This window comes from Engystomops pustulosus, chromosome 5 (assembly GCF_040894005.1).
Source record: "Engystomops pustulosus chromosome 5, aEngPut4.maternal, whole genome shotgun sequence".
NCBI lineage: Eukaryota > Metazoa > Chordata > Amphibia > Anura > Leptodactylidae > Engystomops > Engystomops pustulosus.
In genome coordinates this window covers 143,389,419-143,413,945 of record NC_092415.1, presented here as the reverse complement: position 1 = coordinate 143,413,945, position 24,527 = coordinate 143,389,419, and the positions used below count along the sequence as shown (strand labels likewise).

The 24,527-nt window shown below is 37.7% G+C and overlaps 1 protein-coding gene across 6 annotated transcripts in view; it reads left to right on the top strand.

Moving 5' to 3' along the window:
- POU6F2 (POU class 6 homeobox 2) overlaps positions 1 to 24,527 on the top strand; it is a 325,692-nt gene that overhangs the window by 156,399 nt on the left and 144,766 nt on the right. For all 6 annotated transcript variants that reach the window (XM_072153279.1, XM_072153276.1, XM_072153277.1 and 3 more), the window contains exons 3-4: positions 15,660 to 15,751; positions 21,944 to 22,172. In XM_072153279.1, coding sequence (XP_072009380.1) covers positions 15,660 to 15,751; positions 21,944 to 22,172 — 321 coding nt within the window. The remainder of the gene's footprint in view (positions 1 to 15,659; positions 15,752 to 21,943; positions 22,173 to 24,527) is intronic.

Here is a 24,527-nt window from a genome sequence, read left to right as displayed (position 1 = left end):
CCAATAATCCAAAGGCAAAATATGTCCTTGGGGGAGTAAATCTGGGAGAGTCCCTTGTTGAGAAGGACCTGGGGGTACTAGTAGATCATAAATTGAATAACAGCATGCAATGTCAATCAGCTGCCTCTAAAGCTAGTAGGATCATGTCATGTATCAAAAGTGGAATGGACTCTCGTGATAGGGATGTAATATTACCACTATACAAGGCACTGGTTCGGCCACACCTGGAATATGCTGTCCAGTTCTGGGCACCGGTCCATAAAAAGGATGCCCTGGAGCTGGAGAGGGTTCAACGTAGAGCCACAAAACTGATAAGGGGTATGGAGGGTCTTAGTTATGAGGAAAGATTAAAAGAACTAGATTTATTTAGTCTGGAAAAGAGACGACTACGAGGGGACTGTCTCCGTTTGGAGAAAACAAGGTTTAATCACCGGAGGCGACAGGGCTTTTTTACTATGAGAACTGTCAATCTGTGGAATAGCCTGCCTCAGGCGCTGGTCACAGCAGGGACAGCAGAGAGCTTCAAGAAGGGTCTAGATGCCTTTTTACACCTAAATAACATTGATTGTTATGCTATATAGGATTGTTTCCCCTAAATCCCTTCCTCATCCAACCCCTACCCTTCCTTGGTTGAACTTGATGGACAAGTGTCTTTTTTCAACCGTATAAACTATGAAACTATGAAACTATACATACGACATATATACATCACATCTACACACACACACGCACACATACATACAATACCATATACAGACCTACAGCGTATAAAAACACATGCAAATACAGTATATAAACACCACACACAGACATACAGCATATTCACCCCCAATACCCTAGATGCCGGGGACTCCTGACACTGTGGACCCCATAGCTGCTATGTCTGCTACCCTTGTATTTACGCCCCTGACATAGAAAGGCATAGGCAATAAAAGCTGAAATGTAGCACAAGGTATTATTTAACATTTTCTTTATTTAAAGTGTTTAAATACTTTTTTGTATTTCTAGTTTATATGGACTTTGTCAGGTTCTTTTGCCTGTTTTTGCTTTTTATGTGTGAGTTGTGTCGCTCTGAGTTTAATACTACTAGATTTAAAATAATTATCCCCTAATTTCCTAACTTCCCAACTGCTGGGACCCCAACAGACCTTGGGGACCACCAAAATTTCAGAGAATGGGGATCTTCTCATTCTCATTAATGGGTTGAGTGGCAGGCTTAGTATTCACTCTACATTAAATTGTTTGACAGCAGCCAAAGACCAAACACAGCTCTCAGCTTTCTCCGGCTGATCCCATAGAACTGAATGGAGTATCAAGGCACATGCTCGACCTGACCCTCCACCGTTTAACATACAGTATTAAATTCTGTGTACAATATAACACAGTCCATTGTTTGCAGCCCCTATATCATCAGTGTGTGTGAGGTCCACGTATGTGTCGCTGACAGTAAAAAAGACTGCTCAATCTGCAAACTTTATCTGAATTCTAGCTTTCGGTTTACACATGGAGTAGTGGAAACCACTGCCATGTGCAAGAACATTGAATTTGGCAGTGAGCAATCCCAGCATGCACAGCATCACTTATTGTTTTTTTTTCTATGGTACTCCTCACGAAGGCTAGCTTCACACAATCACACAATATTTTGGTGCATATTTTGGACTATTTGGAAGCAAAACCATCAATAGATACTAAAGAGAAAAAGAATAATAGAAAGATTTGGACATATTCATGATGAAATTTAACTAATGATTTGGGCTCCAAATAGTGATGCTAAATACTGACAAAAATACTTCCGTTTAAAACTAGCCTAAGCTTTTTTTCCTGAAAGTAAAGTTATAATTCACCCCACAAACTTTGTCTATAAAAATAATCATCAATGCTATACATCACAAAGCTGGAGTCTTCCGATTAACAAAGATCTCCTGATGCTGGAAATCATTGGAAGTCCTCCAAGAAGAGAATGAAACTGGCTGTAAAGTATCTGAACTGAAATAGTAAGGGATCAAGGAGAGGTGAGTAACTTTTTTATATTCCAAAAGGTGTATATTTTAAACCTATTTGTTTTTGCTGCAAAAAAAAGAACGAAAGAACAAATAAAACCTTTAACTCCTTTGGGGTTCACAGGCTGAGCCATCTTTATACAAAGGAGGGGTATGCTGCACATTGCAGGAAATACACACCCACTATATAACACATACCCGCTATTGGTGGTAAAAAATTTAAAAAAAGTAATATACTTTTGATATAAAAAGTAATAAACAGTATCGCAGCATCTCAAAATGCCCAATCTATCAAAAGATAAAAATGGTAATTGTCAGGAGTGAACCCCATAAAGAAAAATAGAAAACACTACTGTTACACTACTGTTATAAACAATGTAATAAAAACTAATCAAAAGGTTTCACTGTCCTCAAAATGTTAGCAATGAAAACGTCAGCCAAAAAAAAATGGCGCCTCACACAGCTCTCTACACCAAAGTATGAAAAAGTTATTAGCACCAGAAGATGGCAATTTTTTGGTACACATTTAAGTTTACACAGTTTAATTTTTGAAACTGTATTAAAACACAAAACCTATGTACATTTGGTATCACCGCGATCGTACTGAACTATAGAATAAAGCAGATGTGTTATTTGGAGTGCACAATGAAAGTGCTAAAAACTGAGCCCACAAGAATGACGCAGATGCGTTTTTGGCCAATTTCACCACATGTGACATTTTTTTCCAGCTTCCCAGTACACAGCATTAAATAATAAATAATGTCACTGAGAAGTCAAATTTGTTACACAGAAAATAAGCCCTTACACAGCTCTGTACACTGAAAAATGGAAAAGTTATGGATCTTTGAAGATGGAGAGCGGAAAATGAGCAAGAAAACCCTGTGTCCTTAAGGGGTTAAAGAGATTTTTACAACTCATTGCAACTTTTCCAGTCAAAACTACTTTGTTCTTGCTATATGCTTTCCATTTTTTCTAATGCTTCAAGATAAGTAATTTATTTACAGTTTTATTACCGAGTGGTAAAAATAAGAAACAGATCTAAGAGGTTGTATGGGTAGGAAGGGGGGCTGTTCCTAATTTCCCCGGCCACATACAGTCCTTGCAAGTACATCTAGAAAAGGTCACTTGTCTAGACTCAAAGGCAGAAATGTATTGTTAGCCGTCAGCAAGTTCAAAGATGTTTAAGGCTATTAAACGGGGAAACGGACAAAAGTGAAATCAATCCGCTTTTGCTACCCAGCTGCTTATGGACAAAAGTCTGGAGTATCTGGCTTATATAATGTACATGGGTATTGCTTGTCTTGCTAACAATTTTGTTTGTGTCTTCAATTTTAGTGTGTGTTATAATCTTTGGATATTGCATTTTACATCCTGTAAATTAAATATCCGACCTAATGCAGTGGAAGAACACAGAGTGTTAAAATGCTTAATTCAAGGAGGTAAAAGCCTGAGGGCATTTATAGCTTGGCTCATATCATGTTAATATTGCATTAAGCATTCTCTTATTGTACAGGATGCTTATTCGTAATGTCTATGGGGAGGATTGCTTCCAAAGATTTCAATTTCAATAAACAGATTAAGCAGCCGTGCACTATACAATAAGGAAGGTAGTAATGAATTGGTTATAAAGTCCCTTGCCATTTGTTTGGTATTTTTTAATTTTGTAAATAACATCACCAGTGTTTGGAGGGTAAGTGTTTGCATACTTATTTATTATTGATTTTTTTTTAAAAATGCATTTAACATGAGAATTTATTGCAAACATAAAAAAACGGCATCTGGTAGAGGAAGTCGGCTGATGGAAATGGTACTATTAAAAAAAATTGCAGAAAGCTATAGGGATTACATAATAACTTTAAATACATTATTGATGCACGCTTATTTAAAATATTAAAATCATATTTTATTTTGGAGAAGAGCCTTATATGTAGAAGACCTTCATTTTCTACCTTGAATAAATGTATCCTCTGTAAATAAGGCCCCACACAAGGATCAAAAATTGATTTTTGTACTAAGGCCAGTATGTAGAGGGGAAAAACATTTAAAACTAAAACAATGTTTTCTCATTTAGTCATAAGTACACTATGACCTAATATCATCAGTTGTTCCAGGGTTGTTTGTGTCAGGAAGCATGCAATGGTGATCAGGGGCAGATTAAGGGTGTCATGGGCCCTGGGTGGTATGAATATTATAACATCTACAAGACTGGAATTCACTTCCTACATATGGTTCTAGCATCAGGCTTCTTGGGGAATGGAGGATACATCATTTTTGCCTGCTTTCAATCTGTGGTTTAAGGACCTTTGGAGGACATTTTGAGAGCAGATACAGATGTACAAGGATTTCATGGGTGAAGGCCCTTCCAAGTCTAAAATTTAATCGTGGTTTGGGTTGCCATGGACCCCCTAGAACAGCGGTGGCAAACCTTTTATAGAGAGAGTGCCCAAACTACAACAAAAACCCACTAATTTATTTCAAACATGGCAATTTAAGCAATAACTTATTGCTTACTGCTGGCATCCTGAGGACATACATATAATACAGTAGAAAGAGGACAAATTCAGATTATTATTGTAGTTACCCTCCAGGCTCCCTTGTACAGGAAGACTTGCAGGGCCCATGGCAGGAGCTCAAATTATAATCCAGCTCTGGCCACATCTTCTTACTCCTTCTGCAGTCTCAAGCAGCCAAGGATGTACTGAGTGTACAATGTCCTGTGTGGCCTGGGACTGCAGGAGGAGGCCATGGGTCTTGTGAACTCTATGCTTAGGACCTGAGTGCCCACAGAGCAGGCTCTGAGTCCCACCTCTGGCATCCGTGTCATAGGTTCGCCACCACTGCCCTGGAAGGCTTCGGCCCAAGCTTCCGCCAAAACCTTCTATATTATAATCCACTACTGCTGGTAATGACGGAGATGCTGCTGTGCCACTGATGAATTTCTTTGCAGAAAATAGCTGTTATTAATAGTTTCTGTGAACTTACATGCACACAAATGTATGTTTGTGAGATTGTGGGCTTCAAACAAAGGGTTGTTATTCCTTGTGTGGGGCCTGTCTGTCATCGACATTGAGCACCTAATGTAGGTAAAAAAAATTTAAAATGTAGAAATGTGACATTAACAATTGATATCCTGTATCCTTATATATAGTGTATACGCCATGTTTGGCGATCTTTGTTGTATTATTGGAAAAATCCTTAATAAATACAAAATTATTTTTAAAAAATCATCTGGGCAAAAAAAATAATCCACTGTCTGTTAAGGTAAGGGGAGAAACAACAATATTTGGTTATCTGTGAAAAGCTGTAAAATAAAGATAATGATAATTAAAAAAAATGTTCTAGGATTGATATTGTGCCCTGTAAATGGGTCTGCATAGCACAGACAATAAAGTACTTTTTGAGAGATGTATGAATTTGTCTATGCCAGAAATTTGGAATAATTTGAACCTGAAATGCCATTTGCCACATTTACTGAATGTTTTAGACCATTTTCCGGTTTTCCTACTGCTCTGAAAAATGGGCGTTGCTGGACAGAAAGTAGCCCATGTGCCAGAAAATTCAATATTCTGGGGCAGCAAACTAGACCAACTAATAGGAACAAAGGTGCAAAGTACAATTCACCAGTCTTATACTTCACCAGATTAATGATCCACTGTCTAGTCCTACTCTGCACTGATCTAAAGACTGACACATGAATACATCCCCCCATAGTGTCAAGCATACCTCACTTCTTTCACTAGGCAAAAATTCTTACTACAGTCCTTTTTAAGTAATTGTTTTTTTTTTCCTGAAACAGCTCCGCTTTGTCCATGGGCTGTGTCAGGTATTGCGCTTACACGTATACAGCGATTTATTTTTCAGGTTGATTTTTTTAATGTGAATGTATGAATGTATTTATTTGGTCTGAATGTATTTCTTTCAAACCAAATGAATTTCTTAGATTATGATGCTGCTGTATCAGCCATTGTTAAATAAACCATATTTATACGTGATAATGCTGCTGTTCACATAAAAGTGAAACACTATGCTATGACAACCTTTGTCAATGCTGACAGATACAGTGGGAGGTGATGCTGGAATTGAGCCTGAAATACCAAGATAAAGTAGACTTTCACATAGATGAGCTGCTACATGTCATTGTTAAACATAAATATAACATTTTTCTATGTACATGATGGTTAAAAAATAATGTGATTAGAATAATATGCAAAAAACGTGTCATCATCATTGGATAAAAGAAATTATTTCCTACAAAAAAACAGCCTCTTTAACTTACATCGCCCTGTTAGATACCCTTTAAGAATCACATTAGTGGGAATGGTAAATCTAAGTTGATGTACCATTCCCAATGTGATTCTTCAAAGTATGATTCTACACTATATGTAGATTCTACACTTTATGTGGTCTACTGTATCACTACAAATAAACAGGTAACATACTATATCACATGGATAATGTCATGGCCTACTGAACCTAGATGACCCCTGAAAAATAGTCTACTGAATGACAACCCATAGAATGAAGATTCCACGTTACATCACATGATCGTGTCATATGCCATTACAATAGCACCACTCTTGTCCAGGGGCTGTGTTTGGTATTGCAGATTAATTGTGTTCACTGTAATGTGGATAAAGTGCAATAGTAGACATAGCTTATTTTTCTAATCTTAGACAACATATTCAAGGATGAGTTCCTGCCTGCCTACAATGGGGTATTATTGTGTGGTAATAATTTTGTACATATCCAAATATTATCATTTTATAGCCATTTTTATTTCAGAAAATATTTATTCAGATTTACGTCACTATCAGAGTTCTTCATGACTTTTGGTTAGAATCATATATAGCATGTTGGGACATATTTACTAAGGGCTGTGCTCCAGTTTTCTGTCAGACTTTGCATGTTCTTTCTAGTGCAAACTCCTTAAGAAGTGTGGTGCATGCTACTGTTTTGTGGCACAGCTGCACTATGCTTCATGCAACACAAATTTCTGAACTGTAGGGGGTATTCTGGAGCTCAGTTGGATTGTATACCATATTTAACATGCAAAGTCTGGCAAAAATGTGTCACACGCCCTATGTTAAAGGTGCACCAAACATTTGCAGAATTTGTGCAGAAATCATGAAAATCCTGCAGAAATCCCGAATCTGGTGCACCCTGCACACTAAAACAGGCAAACAGTTTGCACTGTTCTTACTAAATGCTCCATATTGACTATAGACTGCTAGCTCTTGGAAGCAGGGCTCTCATTCCTAGTGTTTCATCTGACAATAGTATTGGTCTGTAAAGCCGCTATGGAATATGACGACGCTTATAAAGATATATTACAGGTAGTCCATGACTGTCATCAGGAACGTCATTTTTAGCTTGTGAAAGGTTACAATAGAACATGCTATGCAGATTTTGAAAATGCTTTTGTCGGCATTCTGAATTATTTAAGCAGTTTATAATAGTTTATTTTACATTACCTGGCCAGCAGCAGATGGAGTGTCTGCTAGGGAGGGGGGCAGCTGCAGCAGTTTATGTACCTGTTTCTCCTGATGTATTCTTCCTCTGCTCCACACCATCCCATGAGGGAGCTGCATGAGTGTGGTGGAGAAGAGACTGACACAGGCACACAGGCTGCAGCTGTCCCCTCCCTGGGACACACCACACACTGCTGGCAGGGAGCCAGGTAATGTAAAATATTAAAACTGTTCAAAACTCTGACAAAAGCATTTTTAAAATCAGCATAGCTATTGTAACCTCTTACTAACTTAAAAAAGACAACCATCTTACAGGCAACTCCTATTTGCAGACAGACTGATGCTGGTAATTTATTATACTTTAACCCCAGTCCGTAATGAACAGCTGCAGGATCTATCAAACATCTCTGCAATAAAGTTTTATTATTGGTCCTTGTACTTATGACATAATCCTAATGTCACAGGGACCAAAAAATGTTTGGCTAGAGACACACTTACAAACTATACGTATTCCCACCTGCATACAACTTAAACTTAGGCCTCATTCACACAACCATCAGGGCGTGGGAATGTATATGCGGCTGCAAATTTTCTGCAAGCTCTATCTTTCCCCATTTGAGAGGCCATTTGGTTCCGTTTTCCTCCTCTCCAACGTGCTGTCGTATGCCGCCCAGCATACGTGTGTGTGAATGTATCCTTAAGAACAAATCTACAGAACCTATCTAGTAAATTACTTGGAAGTTGCCTGCATTATTATTATTATTAGAGGGAATTTATTAAAAGGCTCCTATGAACCAATAATATCACAACTTTCAAAAACTGTTTTAAAACCACAGTTTATGTAAATCTACCCTATTACTAGGTTAATCACACATACAGTATACTGTGTATAGTCTACTACTTTGTCTTGGTCCAATTATTTTGTTCCTTTATATATTGTAAGATCACTTGGGTTGACATTCACTGTTACCCTTATGATAATGAGGAAAATCAATCTTTCTACTGGGTTTTAACTGCTTAGTAGATGAGTATAAAATCCTGAAAGAGGAAATTTGTAATGATTTCTTACTTGAAAACTGTACTAAAAGATAACAAAACAAATCTGCAAGAATTTTACACTGACAGCAAATTACGTCTAGTCGGCACATCATGACAGCTGAATCCTAACATAATCCTTAGGAATAAATAATATGACAAATGGAGGTTGATGCCTATTTTGTGCAATATAATGGAGTTAAAATAATGACAGGACAATAACATAATAGAATCCAGCGAAGCTTTCACTCTGCTCTACTTTAAGTGGAACAAAAACCTTACAAATGAGAGGACAATAAAATAATGATTTGTAAAAAGGATAAAGGCTTAATGTTAGCTAAGTCTATTAGTGACATAACACACTATAAATGCACTTAAATTAATAGCATCTTCTTTTTTACCAGTAGATAGTTTTCAATTACTTGTGATGCCTAAAATGAGAAAAGCAGACTGTAACCGTGATGTGATGTGATGGAAGGGCTAAAAGCTGAGCTGTAACAATTTACTCTGGTATTTATGTGAAGTGAAAGGTTTAGGCTATTATGTATTTTCATTATCATTTAATCCTGTTAAATGCAGCCGGTCTTACTGCCTCTTTTATGTGATCTGTAGTGTTTATACCTTTCAATACCACCATTATGAAAGGAAAGGTTAGAAAGCCGCACATTGCCAGCCTCGCATAGGTTGCCAACATGTGGAAAGATAAGCTCTTTTACTTTAGTGCTATAAGTATTTGCCCTCAATGACACTTATTATTTTATATTTGTCCAACAGAATTTTGATGTTACATTACATGGTCAACCTCAACTAATGTACTGCATAGTTTTGGAATTTAAGTTCTGAAAAACTTGTACGATACCCAGTTACCCTAAAACAGACATGAAATATATCAAAATTTGCAGCATAAAGTGCCAAACATTATTATGTCTGTTTTAGGGAAACACATTGTTACAAATAGAAAAAAACAGCTAAAATGTAAAAAACATATTTTTTCACTATTTTATCAAATTTAAAGGAAATCTACCATTTGATTTGATGCATTATGATCTAAACATACCTTAAGAATGCTGTAACTACACTGATGCAGGATCATGTCTTGTTTCACGCCTGAACCGAGTGGTTTTGCTGAAAACAATTATAAAATTAACATAAGGAGGCTCTGTTGTTCCTGTGGCTTCACTGCTTAGCTTGAAACATGATTTTCAATTAAACCTTCTCCCAATACAGATTTTGATATAGGTTTCTAGGCTATATATACAAGAGGCGTGACCACCTCTCCACTTGCCACATATCCCAATTTATGGCAGTGATGTGACACGGCCAATGGTGAGATTAGACTCAGTTTTAAAGGAAACCTACCACCACGGATCTAATTATTAAGGTAGATCTGGTGGCAGGTTCCTCTAATGTATAGCAGTAAAAGCCCTTTTTAGGGCTAATTCTTTTGTGGCCCAGGACTTTTAGGAATTTTAATTCCCCCAATATGAAAATTTCCTAAAGAGGCTACTGGGGCATGGAGTGGTCACAGCAGAGGCTACGCGGCGCAGCTACTTCACGCCCCAGTAGCCTCCTACGTTCTGCCTACCAATCCATCTTCAGTGAGCAGCACCTCGACTGCAAAGCCGGGTTCTGCGCATGTGCAGAGCGCAGGCCACTGGCTGCGCAGTCTCGGCTCTGAAGCCAGGGCTACTGCCCATGCCCCAGTAGCCTCTTTTTCGGAAACTTGCATATAGGGGGACTTAAAATTCATAAAAGTTCTGGGCCACAAAAGAATTAGACCTAAAAAGGGCTTTACTACTAAACATTAGCAGAACCTGCCACCAGATCTACCTTAATAGGTAGATTCGTGATGGTAGGTTTCCTTTAAGAAGGAAGCAGCCATGCTTTTATAATCATAGAAAACATCTTTAAAGTATAGAAAACATCTTTACAGGTCAAGTATAAAAATTGCTCACATTTTATTTCCCAAATATGTTGTTTGACTTTGTGAAAGCTGACATTGTACTAAAGATTGCTGATTTGTAACTGGAATCCCAATGCTTTCCCTTCTTCTGTTATGCCCCTTATCATACAAATGTGCATATAAGAAGTTATACATTAAGGGAAACATACCATCATGGATCTATATAAAAAGGTAGGTTTTTGCTCTAATTCTCACACCCATAGTGTTTTTCGATAAGCCTAACATTCAGTAAATTCACATAAAAACATTATCTTTGTTATTTGTAAATACAGGCTACTCCACACCCCCGTAGCCTGAGTTGATCCGCCCACCAGTGCATCTTCAGCACGCTTCTCATCCCAAAAAGCAGTAGAAGAGATTCATAGTGCATATCGGTGGCTTTGGGGAAATTCTGCACAGCTCATGCTAAAGATGCCCTAGTAGGCATATCAACTAAGGCTACTGGGGCATGGATTAGCCTTTACTCCAGCTCCACGGCTTGGCTACTCCTTGCCCCAGTAGTCGCTGCCGATCAGTTACATATAACAAAGATAATGTTTTTATGTGAAGTTACTGAATATCAGGCTCATCGAAAAACACTATTGGGGTGAGAATTCATTCATCTTCATCAAAATAACAATTAATCCATCATATTCTTACCCACGCACCATCTGTAGCCTTGACAATTGTTTCAGCAAAATAATAATTCACAGAAATATCCTGTTTTAATTCATAACCTTCATTGTCAATACTTTATGTAGGAAATGTCGTCGTAATATCATGGGAAACATGGGAAGATCCCTGTGACCCATAGATGATTATATTTGAGTTAACACATTTGTGGTAGACTGCAGCAGAAGCAGTATGTACACCAGAGTTCATAAGAAATGCATGGACTATCAAACAGAGGATGCTTATTGCTTCACATAGAATGGCTCTTCCTGCTATATCTCACCTACACTGTCCTATTTGTTTTACCCATTGTTTGAACTGGATTAGATTGTGTTAGCTCAATATGTAACAGCATCTTCTTTGATTCAATTTTCAAACACATGATATAAGGCAAATACTGTTGTCAAAAAGCAATATATTTGTGATGTACATTAAAATGTATATAAGCTCTGTGATGCACATAATAGATGAGAAAATAAAAGAAATATGTGAAATTTAGTTAAATTATGCTCTAAACAATGAAAAATGGCTGATGTTTTTTTACAAACTTGTTTGATCATTATATAAGCGTTCCTGCCCGCTTTTTAAAAACGTTTTTACACAAAACTATACCAGGACAGGCCTTGTGTAGATTTGCAAGGCAGTGTGGCCACCCAATGGATACATCAAGAGGTCTAAGCCTCTTCATGTATCTACCGAGGCAGCGGAGCATGGCCTTAATCATACACCCGCACATGAATGCCAGCTTATGCTTAATACCCCCCATAGTCAGGCCACACATGGAATATTGTGTACAGTTTTGGGCAACTGTTTAGAAAAAGGACATAGAAGAACTGGAAAAGATGCAGAGGAGACCAACCAAGATTATTAGGGGAATGGAGGGGATAGAACACAATAACAAATTACAAAATTTTGGGTTATTCAGTTTAGAAAAAAGAAGGAGAGACCAAACATATTGAGTGATGGACGGCTAATCAGCTATTGAGGCAGTGTCCAGGAACTCCTCATATACCTACTCCACCCTTCACCGAGTTGCTGGTTATACTAGTCTCTTGATATACGTGGTTCTACCTTTTATTCTGCTATTGCTAAAGTAATACACCATGTTGAGCTAGAACCATAGATATAAACTTCTCCAAATAATTAACTGATTTCAATATAGGAAAATAGTTCTGGTTTTTATGAGTGATATTTTAAGGAAACAGTTTTCTTTGTTTTCTTGGAATTATAATAGGGCATCTTCTCTCGGTCTAGAAATGACAGTGGTCATTTAAATGCCAGACGTATTTGACAGAAATCACTTTATAAAAATGTCAGCAAGTCTCTGTGTTTTTATTAGTTTGTTCCAAAATCAATTTAGATATTTCAGCTGAGTGCTTGTAAGTATTCCCAGAGCAATGTCCATTTCTGACTCTCTGCACAAAGGATATTACAGATTAATCAGATTTTCAAATTTGCACATTATAGCTTTGCACATTTATTATTTAATCCTATTTTGTAGCCCTTCTTTGATTGACATGAGATAAGAGATTACATTGAATTAGGTGAAGTAGTCAATTTCATTGGCACTATAGAAAAATGGGTTACCTTTTTCTATATTAAAAGGCATAAGAGCCTGTTTAGACCTATGAACAGGTAAATTTTATTAATAGGTATTTTTTATCATGAACCCATCTCTAACATTTAAAAATACAAGAAACCATCTAAAGAAGCACTCCTCTTCATGCTGATCGCAAAGTCCTCCACTAAGCGGAGGTGCTCCAGGCTGCTAATTATGAACGTCTTTGCCATATCCCTCTTCTATACTGGGAGAGGTAGGTGACATCACATGTGAATCCACACCTTTCGCATGACATCCCTTTGCACAGGAGAGGTAGGTGGCGAGGGTTGTGCATAGTTAGAAGCCTGGAGTGCAGGACATCTCATACCTGCGCTGTGTGCTTTCTATAACTTAACGTGTCAAACTTAACTGAGGACAGCGCTGGGATCAGAATGAATTGGAACGAAGGTGAGTATCCTTAGAAGGTTTCTTGTTTTTTTTAAATGGCTGAATTCCTTTAACGACCAGGCTCTTTTTTCTTTTCATCTTTCACTTCCCACCTTCAAAAATCTATAACTTTATTATTTTTTCATGCAAAGAGCTGAGTGACAGCTTATTTTCTTTATTTATATTTACATCAGTTATAGTTTATACTTTTCTATTTTTCAGCCCCTTTAGGGTACTTTAACCCTTGGTTGTCTGATTCATCCTACCATATACTGCCATACTACAGTATGGGGATTTTTCACATTGCAAATTGCACATTGTAATAAATGGGTTAAAACGAGACTGCCTTGGGTCTTTGTATGCGTAACAGATTGCCGCTCCCGAATGACATCACTGGGAGCGCCGATCTAAGCCAACATGGTGGCACCCACGCACCAATGGCCCTTTGATGCTGCGGCAATCGAAGGGTTAGCACCCACAATCAGTGCTGGCACCGATCGTGGGTGTTACTGGTGGATGTTTGCTGCAATATGCAGCAAATGCTCACTGGCTATGGAGAGGGCTCAGCCTGTGAGCCCTCTCCAAACACCCGCATCCGCCATGTGACATAGTTATATGTCATGTGCCATGAATGGATGATTGTGATAATTATCATATACATTTTCTCAGCTATCTAAAGTATGAAACTGTTAAATGTACTCTTATTGGATCATGCACCCAGGGTCATCCATGCTTGATCTACTGTAGTTCAATTAGTGGGAACAGGAAAGCGATTCTTCTGTGAATTGTAGATAACAATTAAAATTAAAGGGGTTTTCCAATGGCAAGTTAATTGTGGTATATCCTTATGACAGGCCATCGATGGAGACTGCAGACTTTACTTAAATGAGTAGTATCATTGTATATGAGGCTGGAAAAAGAAGCAAGTTCATCAAGTCCTACCTTTAAGAATGAAACAAATGTTTTTTCCCATAACCCATGATATTTTTGCTCTCCAGAAAGCCATCCAGGCCCCTCTTGAACATGTACATAGAGTTCACCATAACAACCTCCTGCAATAGAGATTTCCATAGTCTCACTGCTCTTAAACGTGGCTACTAGAGCAGTGGCCCTAAACAGCCGGGCCATGACTCAAGACTGGTCTCTTTTCCTCTTTATGGCCACTGTATACTAGACTAAAGCTGGCAGCCATGATGATGAAGAGGATTAGTGCAGTTTCAATGGAGTGGGGAAAAGTGAGTTCATCTTTATGGAGGGTTCATTCATTGGGGAGGATAAAGATATGGTTATAAGTATAAGTTGGGGGCTAGAGAAAAAGGGCCTGTTGTTATAACCCCTTTTCTGTAGCACCCTCCATATAATGACTCCTTTTCTGTGGCCAGCAGAAGGTGGCTGCAGTAAAGAGGGCATTATAAGGAGAGGATACAAATAGAGAGATACTTTAAAGAGGGGACTACAGAAAAAAAGGGAAATTCCAATCATTATTAGAGGTCTGCAAAAGGGGGCACTATGAGTAGGTGGCATCAGAAAAGAGGGCAATATAAAGGGGAGGCAGGAAAAAGGATAATACTAGGAGGTAACTACATGATAAGGGGGCATCTGCATTGAACTGGGCATTATAAAGGAGCACAGTTGCATAAAAGGAGGTATTATAAGAATAAGGGAAAGGGGGCATAATAAAGGTTGGGGTTAGGTATGGGATAAAGGTGGGTCATGCAATTTTCTTTTTCAGGGACCATAGGGGAAAGGAGCCACTGACACTTGGAAAAATATGTGATGTGCAGCCAATCCCTGGTGGGGGACACTGTGCTAGAGGATGTGGATGGAGCAATGTAAACATTTAAGTGAATTTCAATCTGATTGGTAGAGGCAAAGTCAGGCCCTCACCAATTTGAAATAATTGCCATCCTAAGAATGTCAATGCTAAACATGATTTTCAAAATTACATAAGACAATAGGTAAAAGTGGCTTAAAAGTTTGTAAGTAGTTCCATCAATTATCCATGCACAGCATGTGATAAGGGCAGATATAAAAGACATGTAATTAATAATTTATTCCTAACTATTTTTTTTTCTTTTTATTTGAACTTTTATTCACCATTTCATTAAAAAATTTTAAAAAAATTTCATGAACTTTATTCCTCAACGATAGTGTTGTATATTAATTGTAAAATGACTCCTGCTCCTGGCGTTTTGTTATGTGAAACATGAATTACACTAGCTCTTTCTCATTGGAGCATGAAAAGAAATTACACTACACAGTCACGCTGGGAAGTCATCTATGTAAATTGATGGATAATGCGACCCACATTAGCCTTACTGATGATAGGTTCAGTTTCTCTGCTGTCAGATTGTTGTGTCTCTGTGAATGAGCCGGCTGCTGCGAATGAGCGTTAGCATAATTTATGCAGCTGATAAGTGATTTGAGCTCTCGGGTTATTGATAAACCATTTAAGCATATCATTTTCAGCCTGATGCTCTGTGACATCACAAGTGAAATGCAATGCGCTGATCTCTGCTTCACATAATAAGACACACTCTCTCTTTACATTGTAGGGGCCAGAGGCAACTCCGTGCAGGCTGAGTCGGGGACAAACGATCCTCATCATCCAAGCCAGTCTCATCCAGGATTCTCGGTTGGGCCTCAGGTAACAGAATCACTGATTGTAGAATTATTTTGGACACATTTTCCAATATTTTGCGACGGGATTAAAAAATAAATAAGTACATTTCAGAAATATATTTACTGTTTAGATGTCAATTCCAATTTTACATTTGAATTATGAATAATGAAGAAAATACATTTTTATAATTTTAGTATTTAACTATGTAATACTATAACTTAAGCTTAGTAAATATAGATGATGGTTTGTGTTAAGGAATAGATGACACCAGGTATTTTTAGGGATAGTGTATGAGTGTAAGGGGGAGGAGGCAATGTGTTACTCACATATTTGCATACAATGTGCAAATTAACTCTGCAATAACCCACTAGTTGGATCCATTAAGCTATACACTTGAACTTGCTTTTAGAGACACTGTACTGTGCACACCATTTCATGGCAGGAGGTTCCTAGACATATCTGTCCCATAATCACTGTTATTGATATATAACATATTTCCCATTCTGAGAATGACCAGCACCAATAATACCATTGTATTGTGAATTAGAGGACATTGAATTGAGGTTTAGTGCTTTAATTCTTACAACTTACTCATAAATAGATAATAATATTTCCATAATATAAAGTAAGTAAAAGTAATTTTCCCCGAAAACTTCAAAATGCCAGACGCATAAATTGGCAATGTTGAAGACATCTGTCACAATTCTTTTTTCCGCATTAAATATGGAAAAGCAGCTAGTTAGACAAAATAGCTCCCTGTGGGGAAGATTTGACTGCTCAAGCTCAAGCTCATTTTTTCAAGCTCACACTTAACTGTTTAAAGACGATTTCCAACAGTGACTTTCTCTGTTCTAATGCTCTGTTCAAACATGTGGGAGAGCAGAAAGCTGTATTCCTAGAGCTTCACACGCTAATGGTTTAGCTGAGGATTCACCTACAAGATGAAGTATCAAGTCCCTGACTAGTGGTCGGCACCATGTAAATTATGGGGGTGGCAATCGGAAGGGTGTGAGGTATAGCCTTAACACCCAAATACATAGAACAATGATTGGGCCAACAGAAGTTAATAGGAATGTTAGATTTAGGTAATGTGTGGCCTGTGTAAATTTGTTGGCCTTTTAAGAACTTTTGAAGAAATTTTAGAACTTCACAAAGTTCTTCATTGTAGGTCTATATTCACTAAATGTTTTGACAAACTGAAACATTCAATAATGTGACTATAAGAAAAGAATAGAATATAAAGTTATGATATTATTATAATATACATCAAATAAGATGTGAATATAACATCACTAGATTCATTACTTCATTACTACATATCTGCAGGGTATACTGTCTACAAATGTCCACACACAATCACAAAGCAGGCTTGTCAGCTACCTGTTTGTTCTGCTGGCAGTGTGCAGAATAATGTACTGTGTCATTAGTTTCTGCCCAGCAACAAAAACCAAAAATCGCCAAAAGTCTTATTAAAGACAAGTTCTGTTAAGATTAGTTTGGCATCATAGAGCTCCATATGGCTGACATATAGACATTATCTATATACATCATTAATATTTGTCTATGTACGCATCTTTATTGTAGACTGATCAGTCCATTTACCTCATTCAATACTTATGGAGAAAAGTTTGTATTTAGGTAGAGTTCAGTCTGTTGGTCATGTGTTCAAGGCCTATATACATTACCCTTACAAACATTCACTTGTAGTACTTAGAAAACGTGTTACATAATTATCTAATACAGTATTCTTGTTCTGTACTCATCCATATTTAGGCCGAATGCTTTAGTGTGTGAATATACAATGAAACTAGTCTAACATCTAGTGTAATGCATGTTATTATGACACTCTTCTTGTTATCTTCCTTGACTTTGTAATCTCAAAGAGTAAGCAGCATCGTTGAAAAGACAGGTGGATGTTGGGGGAAGCCTCTCAAGTATATTAAGATAACCCGGGGGATTTCTGAAATCATATTGCTTTTGGCAGTCATTAAATTTGTATTATTAGTAGCTGTTGAGTGTCTGCAAACTAAGAAATGTTTGTGTCAAATAAAGACAAGTGTGTAATATGAAAACTGGATGAGCTCAAAGTTTCTGAAAGTTCTCCCTCACAGTAGTATTGTAGGAGTGTATCTTCTATGCATGGGTAGGTATAATTGTTCCTCTTCATTAATTCTGTTCCCTGTTTAACCAATCATAAGTGAATTAATTGGTTTACTTTCATATTTAAGGAAACCTGTCAGCAAAAAATTACCTAATAAACTATTATCAGTATTTTGTAAAATAGCTGAACACCTTCCAGATCATGTTTCTTTCATCACCCAGGGCGGTGGCAATATCCATAAAATCTACTTTGAAGTGACATGTGAGTTGGTTGTATAAAGTCAAGGAGGGGGGGAATTAAAGCTCTTTCGTGAGTTGGTTGTATAAAGTCAAGGAGGGGGAGAATTAAAGCTCTTTCTTCCTCAGAAACCCTACTTCACTTTAATTGATGGCCCTGCATCCAGAGACGTCACTAACCAAATCTTCTAAAGTCCAATGCCTGATGTCAATCACAGAGGAGGAGGCGTTCAGATCTTCTCACCTTGACTTCAGTGTTAAACTCTCCTCCTCCTTGACTTTATACAACATATATAGCTCAGTTCAAAGTTGATTATCTAGATGATACCACCACCATGGGCCATGAAAGACGCAAAAAATAGAAGGTGTAATGCTGCTTGACAATATCTCTGTAGTTGTTTATTAGGCCAATTGCTGAGTAAACATTCTATTTAAACTCTCAGTAATAAATCCAACTTGTATTGTATATTACACAGCTGTCCTTTTAAACATTATTTTTTTTCTTAAATATTTTTTTCCCAATATAAATATTTAGTATTTTCACCTCTCTGGGCGCTGGTCCATTTGGAATCTATGATGTTGCCTTGTAACACTGTTATTAAGGATTTTAGATAGTTTTTAGGAACTTTTCCAACTTGTACAAACAAGGGGTGTGGTTGTAATGCGGCAAAAAGTTTCTGCACCAAAAAATGTATTATTTTGGTACAGAGAACTAGAGATGGTGAAAAATATAACTCGACAGTCCTAAACTGCTCCAGATTTATCAGCTAGCATCCGACAGTGATAAATCTGCCAAAGCAGAAGACTGTCTAGTTGAACGCCCAGTCTATCATCACTTTCATCAGTCATTAGAATCAGGATATAAGTATGTTGTGTTCATTTTGGACTCAACAACATAACTTTTCCACATTTCCTTCGTGAAAAATGCACAATTTTGTACTATCCTCTTCTAGACATCTGCTGACAGGTGAACTCTCTTTACTAACTAGGCCCCACAGAAGCTGCTACACAACAATCCTGGTAGTTAGTTCTGTGGTGTTCACTAATTGCAATTTTAGAAAATAGTCAAAATGATCGCAAATTATTTCTAATTATTATTAACAAGAGAGACAAAGACAGCAAACTAGCTGGCCTCATCCAAGCTTTTCATTTACTGACTTGTTCAGTTTGCTTCTTCTAATTTTTCTATGGACTCATAAATAATTAGTCTAATAAAATGAAATGCATAAATAATGAGGAGTGGCATATATAATGCAAATAGATAGAGAGATCAATTCAGAACTAGTGCTTGTACTTCAGTTTGTTTTTAAGGAAAACATTTATTAGTTTTAGCTTTGCAAACAAAAAGTAAAGCTGTTTCTTACAAATAGGATTGTAATGATAGATGGGGCAGATTTACTTACCCAGTCCATTCGCGATCCAGCGGCACGTTCTCTGCGGTGGATTCAGGTCCGGCAGGGATTCACTAAGGTAGTTCCTCCGACGTCCACCAGGTGTCGCTGCTGCGCTGAAGTCCGCAGAGGCCCGCCAGAATGCACTGAAGTTCACCGGCCTATTCCTGGTGAAGGTAAGCGCGAGTCCAGCGACACTTTTTTTTTTTTTTTTAAATGCTGCGTTTTTTCCGAATCCGGCAGGTTTTTGTTCAGCCACGCCCCCGATTTCCGACGCGTGCATGCCAGCGCCGAAGCGCTATAATCCGATCACGTGCGCCAGAATCCCGGGGCAATACAGGGAAAATTGGCGCAAATCGGAAATATTCGGGTAACACGTTGGGAAAACGCGAATTGGGGCCTTAGTAAATGACCCCCGATGTGTGGTGAATATGTTTCAGTTACACAAATGACAAATATGTGGACACATTTCTGTCACATCTGTGAGAGATCTTGGGTGAATCATTAATAAAACCACAAGTGTTTAGATTTAAGTGGGTGCCCTTCTCTAGTTGAATGAATGTCACAAGCATATTTGGGCACATTTACTAAGGCCCTTGCGCCAGTTTTCCATCTGACTTTGCACGTTCTTTTAGGTGCAAACAGCTTGCACAGGTATTAAAAAAGTGTCTGCATCACTAATGTGTCCCACGCAACCCTTTTGTGGTGCGGATGCACAAGGCCTTATGCGACACAAATTAGGGGGCGTTCTGGTGCTCAGTTGGACCGTGTGCCAAATTTATCATTCATGTCGGACAGAAGTGTGTTGCATGCCCCATGTTAAAGATAGACCAGAAAAAAAAGTGGTACACTCTGTCGTCTGTTCATTGAGCATCAGATTCATGAAGAATGGGCGCCAGAAATCATGAATCTGGCGCACCCTGCATTATACACAGGCAAGCCACACTTAGTGCAATTTGCACCATTCTTAGTAAACGTGCCTCAGTGTCTCTAAGTTAGCTGCATAGTACTGGCTGATAAAGTTTTTAAAAAATGTGTGGAAACATACTTGTTCTTCATAATAACCTTAACCTTGTAACTAAGTATCACTAAACAACCTTACTAGAATATGTCACTTGATATTTGTGCTCTTTGATGAGATAAGTCATTGAACCCTTATCAGCTTCTAATCCAGTGGTTCTCAACCTTTCTAATGCTGGGACCCCACAATACAGTTCCTCATGTTGTGGTGACCCCAAACCATGCAACTCGCAGTAAAAACACAATAAAAGTGCAGCTCCGATGGCTTTAGGCGACCCCCAGTTTTGGTCGTTCGACCCCCGCTGGGGTCCCGACCCACAGGTTGAGAACCGCTGTCTAATCTATCAGCTGCAAGTGTAGATACTGAAGGGAATACTGATTTATAAAAACTCCTAAAAGCAGCAAGAAATTCAGGGGATAAAACAGGGCATGGAAACATTTGTATAACCAAAGTATATTTCAAAATAAATTTTATCATTTTCACTATTAATTTAACCAATTTTGTTTAGTTACACTTTAACTAGCTGCTATTTACCAGATGAAATACAACACAAGAATGACATAGTATACATTGCTCCTTAAATGTCCGCCATTGTGCCATCCTAAAGGATTGTGAATTAAATTTACTGGAACTAGAACGCAGGTTCTACAAATATTACTACACATATTCATTGTAATTGATTATAATCGAATAGATAATCACCTAACTTGACCAGGATTATGCTATTCTGTGTCTATATTCCAGCTTTTGCAGTCAATCTAGCCCCCTGCCTTTTCAACAGTGGGGTAGGTTTATGTATTTATTCAGGGATTATTTCTGTTGATGGGTAGAAATTCTCTGATAAAATGCCATTGTAACCCCAGGGATTGGGCACATATTCAAATTCACAGCAAGTGGAATGTATTTGTAACAACTTTCCAACTAAAAGTACTGCTGGAAAACAATCCCATGGTGCGCACTGTGGATAACATTGCCACACAGAGTCCTGGGGGAGAGACTGGCATGCCATCCATATATAGTCTAAATAATAAATACATCTCCCCGAGTGCCTTGCACCAATTGATGGTAGTTACTGCCAAATATATGAAATGGTTATTTTAGAGATAGCTACAACGTCTTACTTTATCAAAGGATGTGTCTTGTTTGTGGACTAAAGTTGAATGCCTCCTGTGGGAAAACATGATATATTTGTATAGATATTGGTAATTCAAGTGCCTGGTGTTTATGTGTCCTATTCTAGAATAACATTGTATGCAAGTACTAAATAAGGGTTCTAGAAATAGACTTTATTCCCATCTTATGCTTTATTCCTTGCATTTGCAGTTCAGTATACTGTAAAGAACACTCAGCTATTTGATAAAGTAGAAAGCTTTATGAAATGCTTTTCAATATTCCATTGTAGATGTGTCTGTCTTCTAAGCCATATAACCCTATACTCCTTAACTCCGATTTATGTTTATTTTCCAGCCACTGCTAGCAGCACAACAACTGGCATCAGCTGTAGCTGGAGTGATGCCAGGGGGTGCTCCTGGCCTCAACCAGCCCATCCTCATCCCTTTTAACATGGCCGGACAACTTGGGGGACAGCAAGGTCTGGTGCTGACGTTGCCTACAGCCAATCTTACAAACATCCAAGGCCTAGTTGCAGCCGCAGCAGCAGGAGGAATCATGACTCTGCCATTGCAAAATTTACAAGGTAAGTTTGTGTATTTTGACGGAAAGAAAACTTGGCAGTAGGACTAAGGTGAAACCAACTTCTTATAACTATTCCTAGTACAAACACAATCAAGTCGTCACAACTGGAGCAGTCAGGAATAAGGCTCAATACTACTTCCTTATTTTGAAGGTCACATGTTGTTATGCCACCAAAACAGTGCCACACCTGTCCACAGGTTGTAATTAGTGCAATTAATTTAAGGGAGCCATGGGCAGGTGCAGGGCATTTCCTAAAAGAAAACAGTAATACTGTCTGACCCCCTAAAATGTATGTCACAGCCGTGAATGCTATTAATGAATTCTTACCAAGACTTGGCCATTCCTGAAGATCTTGGTAATTTTCCTTAGGTCAACAGCAATGACAGGAAAGTGGTTGTTATGGACTCCTACTCCCAATAAAGAAGGGGTTTACAGCTTGGCATTACTCAAGCAATGAAAGTCCTTGTCTTGAGCTACAAAATGTTCAGTGAAAAAAGAAGAAAAGCTGTAAATAAATATATGTAAAACTGTAAAAATATTGTAAATACATATAATATAATACAATATAGTAATTATATATACATTATACATTTAATATATAATAATATAATATTGTATAATATCATAATAATGGACATACTATAAATAGATAAATATAAATATAGATGCACACACTGTTAAATAACATCTGCTGTGTGTATTAAGTACTCTTCATTATTACTTTAGTTTATGGATTTTTTTCTGCCGTCCCTTGAGTTTCACCTGTTGGTGAAGCCACAGCTTATGCAGCACCTTGTGGCTATTTTAAAGATTAATGTCAACAGACCTTTCTTATCATACTTGTAAATGGTTTTCACTTTAATGTTTAAAATAATGTCTCTCTCATACCATTAAGTTGCAGCAAGAAACCTGTCAGTCATAAATCATAAATGAAAAAGGGCCAGCTAATGCAAAATTTTACTTGTTTAAAATTTGAGAGTGCATGTAAAGTAGGAAAGCAAAGATTAAAATAATGCAGAAACAGCACCGAGTAAAAGCAGATTTAACAAAGTGAGGGAAGAGGCTTTTTAGAGGAGGTGAATGATAAAATCTTAATGAAGAAACAAGCATTATAAAATGCGTTGTGCTGCTTGTTTTTGCTTATGTCTATATATATAGTATTATAAATAAACATTAAGTAATGGAACACAATGGCATACGTCATGAATTCATTTTGCTTACATACTCGAAATTCTCTGCTGAGGATACACAACCACTAAGCTTTTGTTTTAAAAGCTCATCTTATGTGGGTCATTAGTCAAATTTTTAATGTAATTTTAGAACTGAACTGTTTTTTTTTCCATGACAATAGTTTAATATAAATCTAGCAATTATTATTATCATATACAGTAACAAAATAAGACACACACAAAGATTTTTCCTTGGAATTTTTATATTTTCACAATTTTTTTCTGTGCAAATAGTTTCCCTGGAATTTTTCTTCAATTTTAAACTTCTTTAAGAAATTGAGAATAATTGCAACCAAAAACTTGCAATGTTTTAAAAATATTGGTTATGAATTTTAAAAACGCATCAAAATATGTTCAAAATAAAAATATAAAGTAGAATAATGTGATGTATGTATAGCTACTTATAACCTGGAATTTTCGGACACATGCAAAAACTGTTAAAAAAATAATGGAAAAATAGCACAATCTTAAGGGGGTTATTCATCATACGCCTTTCTATGATGGCGCTTCTATGGTGTAATACCCTTGGTTAGTTGTTATGGCAGATCTTAGTAGTATGACAACTACTCACCTGATTGAACATATGTAACATGTTGAACATGTGTATCTAAGATTTGGCGTCATACTGCAGCCACGCTCCCAGGGAAACTCCGTTCTCCAAGTCCGGAGAGTCATTCCTGGTAGATGATTCTTTCAGTGCTTGGTTTCTGTCAGCGATGAGCATTTAGTAGAAGCGCTGGAGGACTAAGTAGTCTTTTTACTTGAAATTTTAATTAGTAGTAAGAACCAGAGGAAGCGCTCAGCCCAAGCCTGTAACACATTGTTCACCATACTTCACCAAGATTTTTAAAAGATTTTATATTATATTTATTGTTTTACTTCTAATTAAACTGCTCGATAGGCCCGCCACTGCATTTTCGCAGCGTGACAGATCAAGAGGCAGGATCTGGTGTAGAAATAAACACAGCCGGCGACATTTCACATGTGAAAAGTCACTGGCAACATTGAGTGCACCGGCAGAGGGACAGTTCCGCCCCGCACTGGCCCACTCCCGACCGGCCATGCCCACTGCTAGGCCAGCCACAACCCCCTTCACGCGCCACTGGCGTCAGGGCAAGTAATCGCAA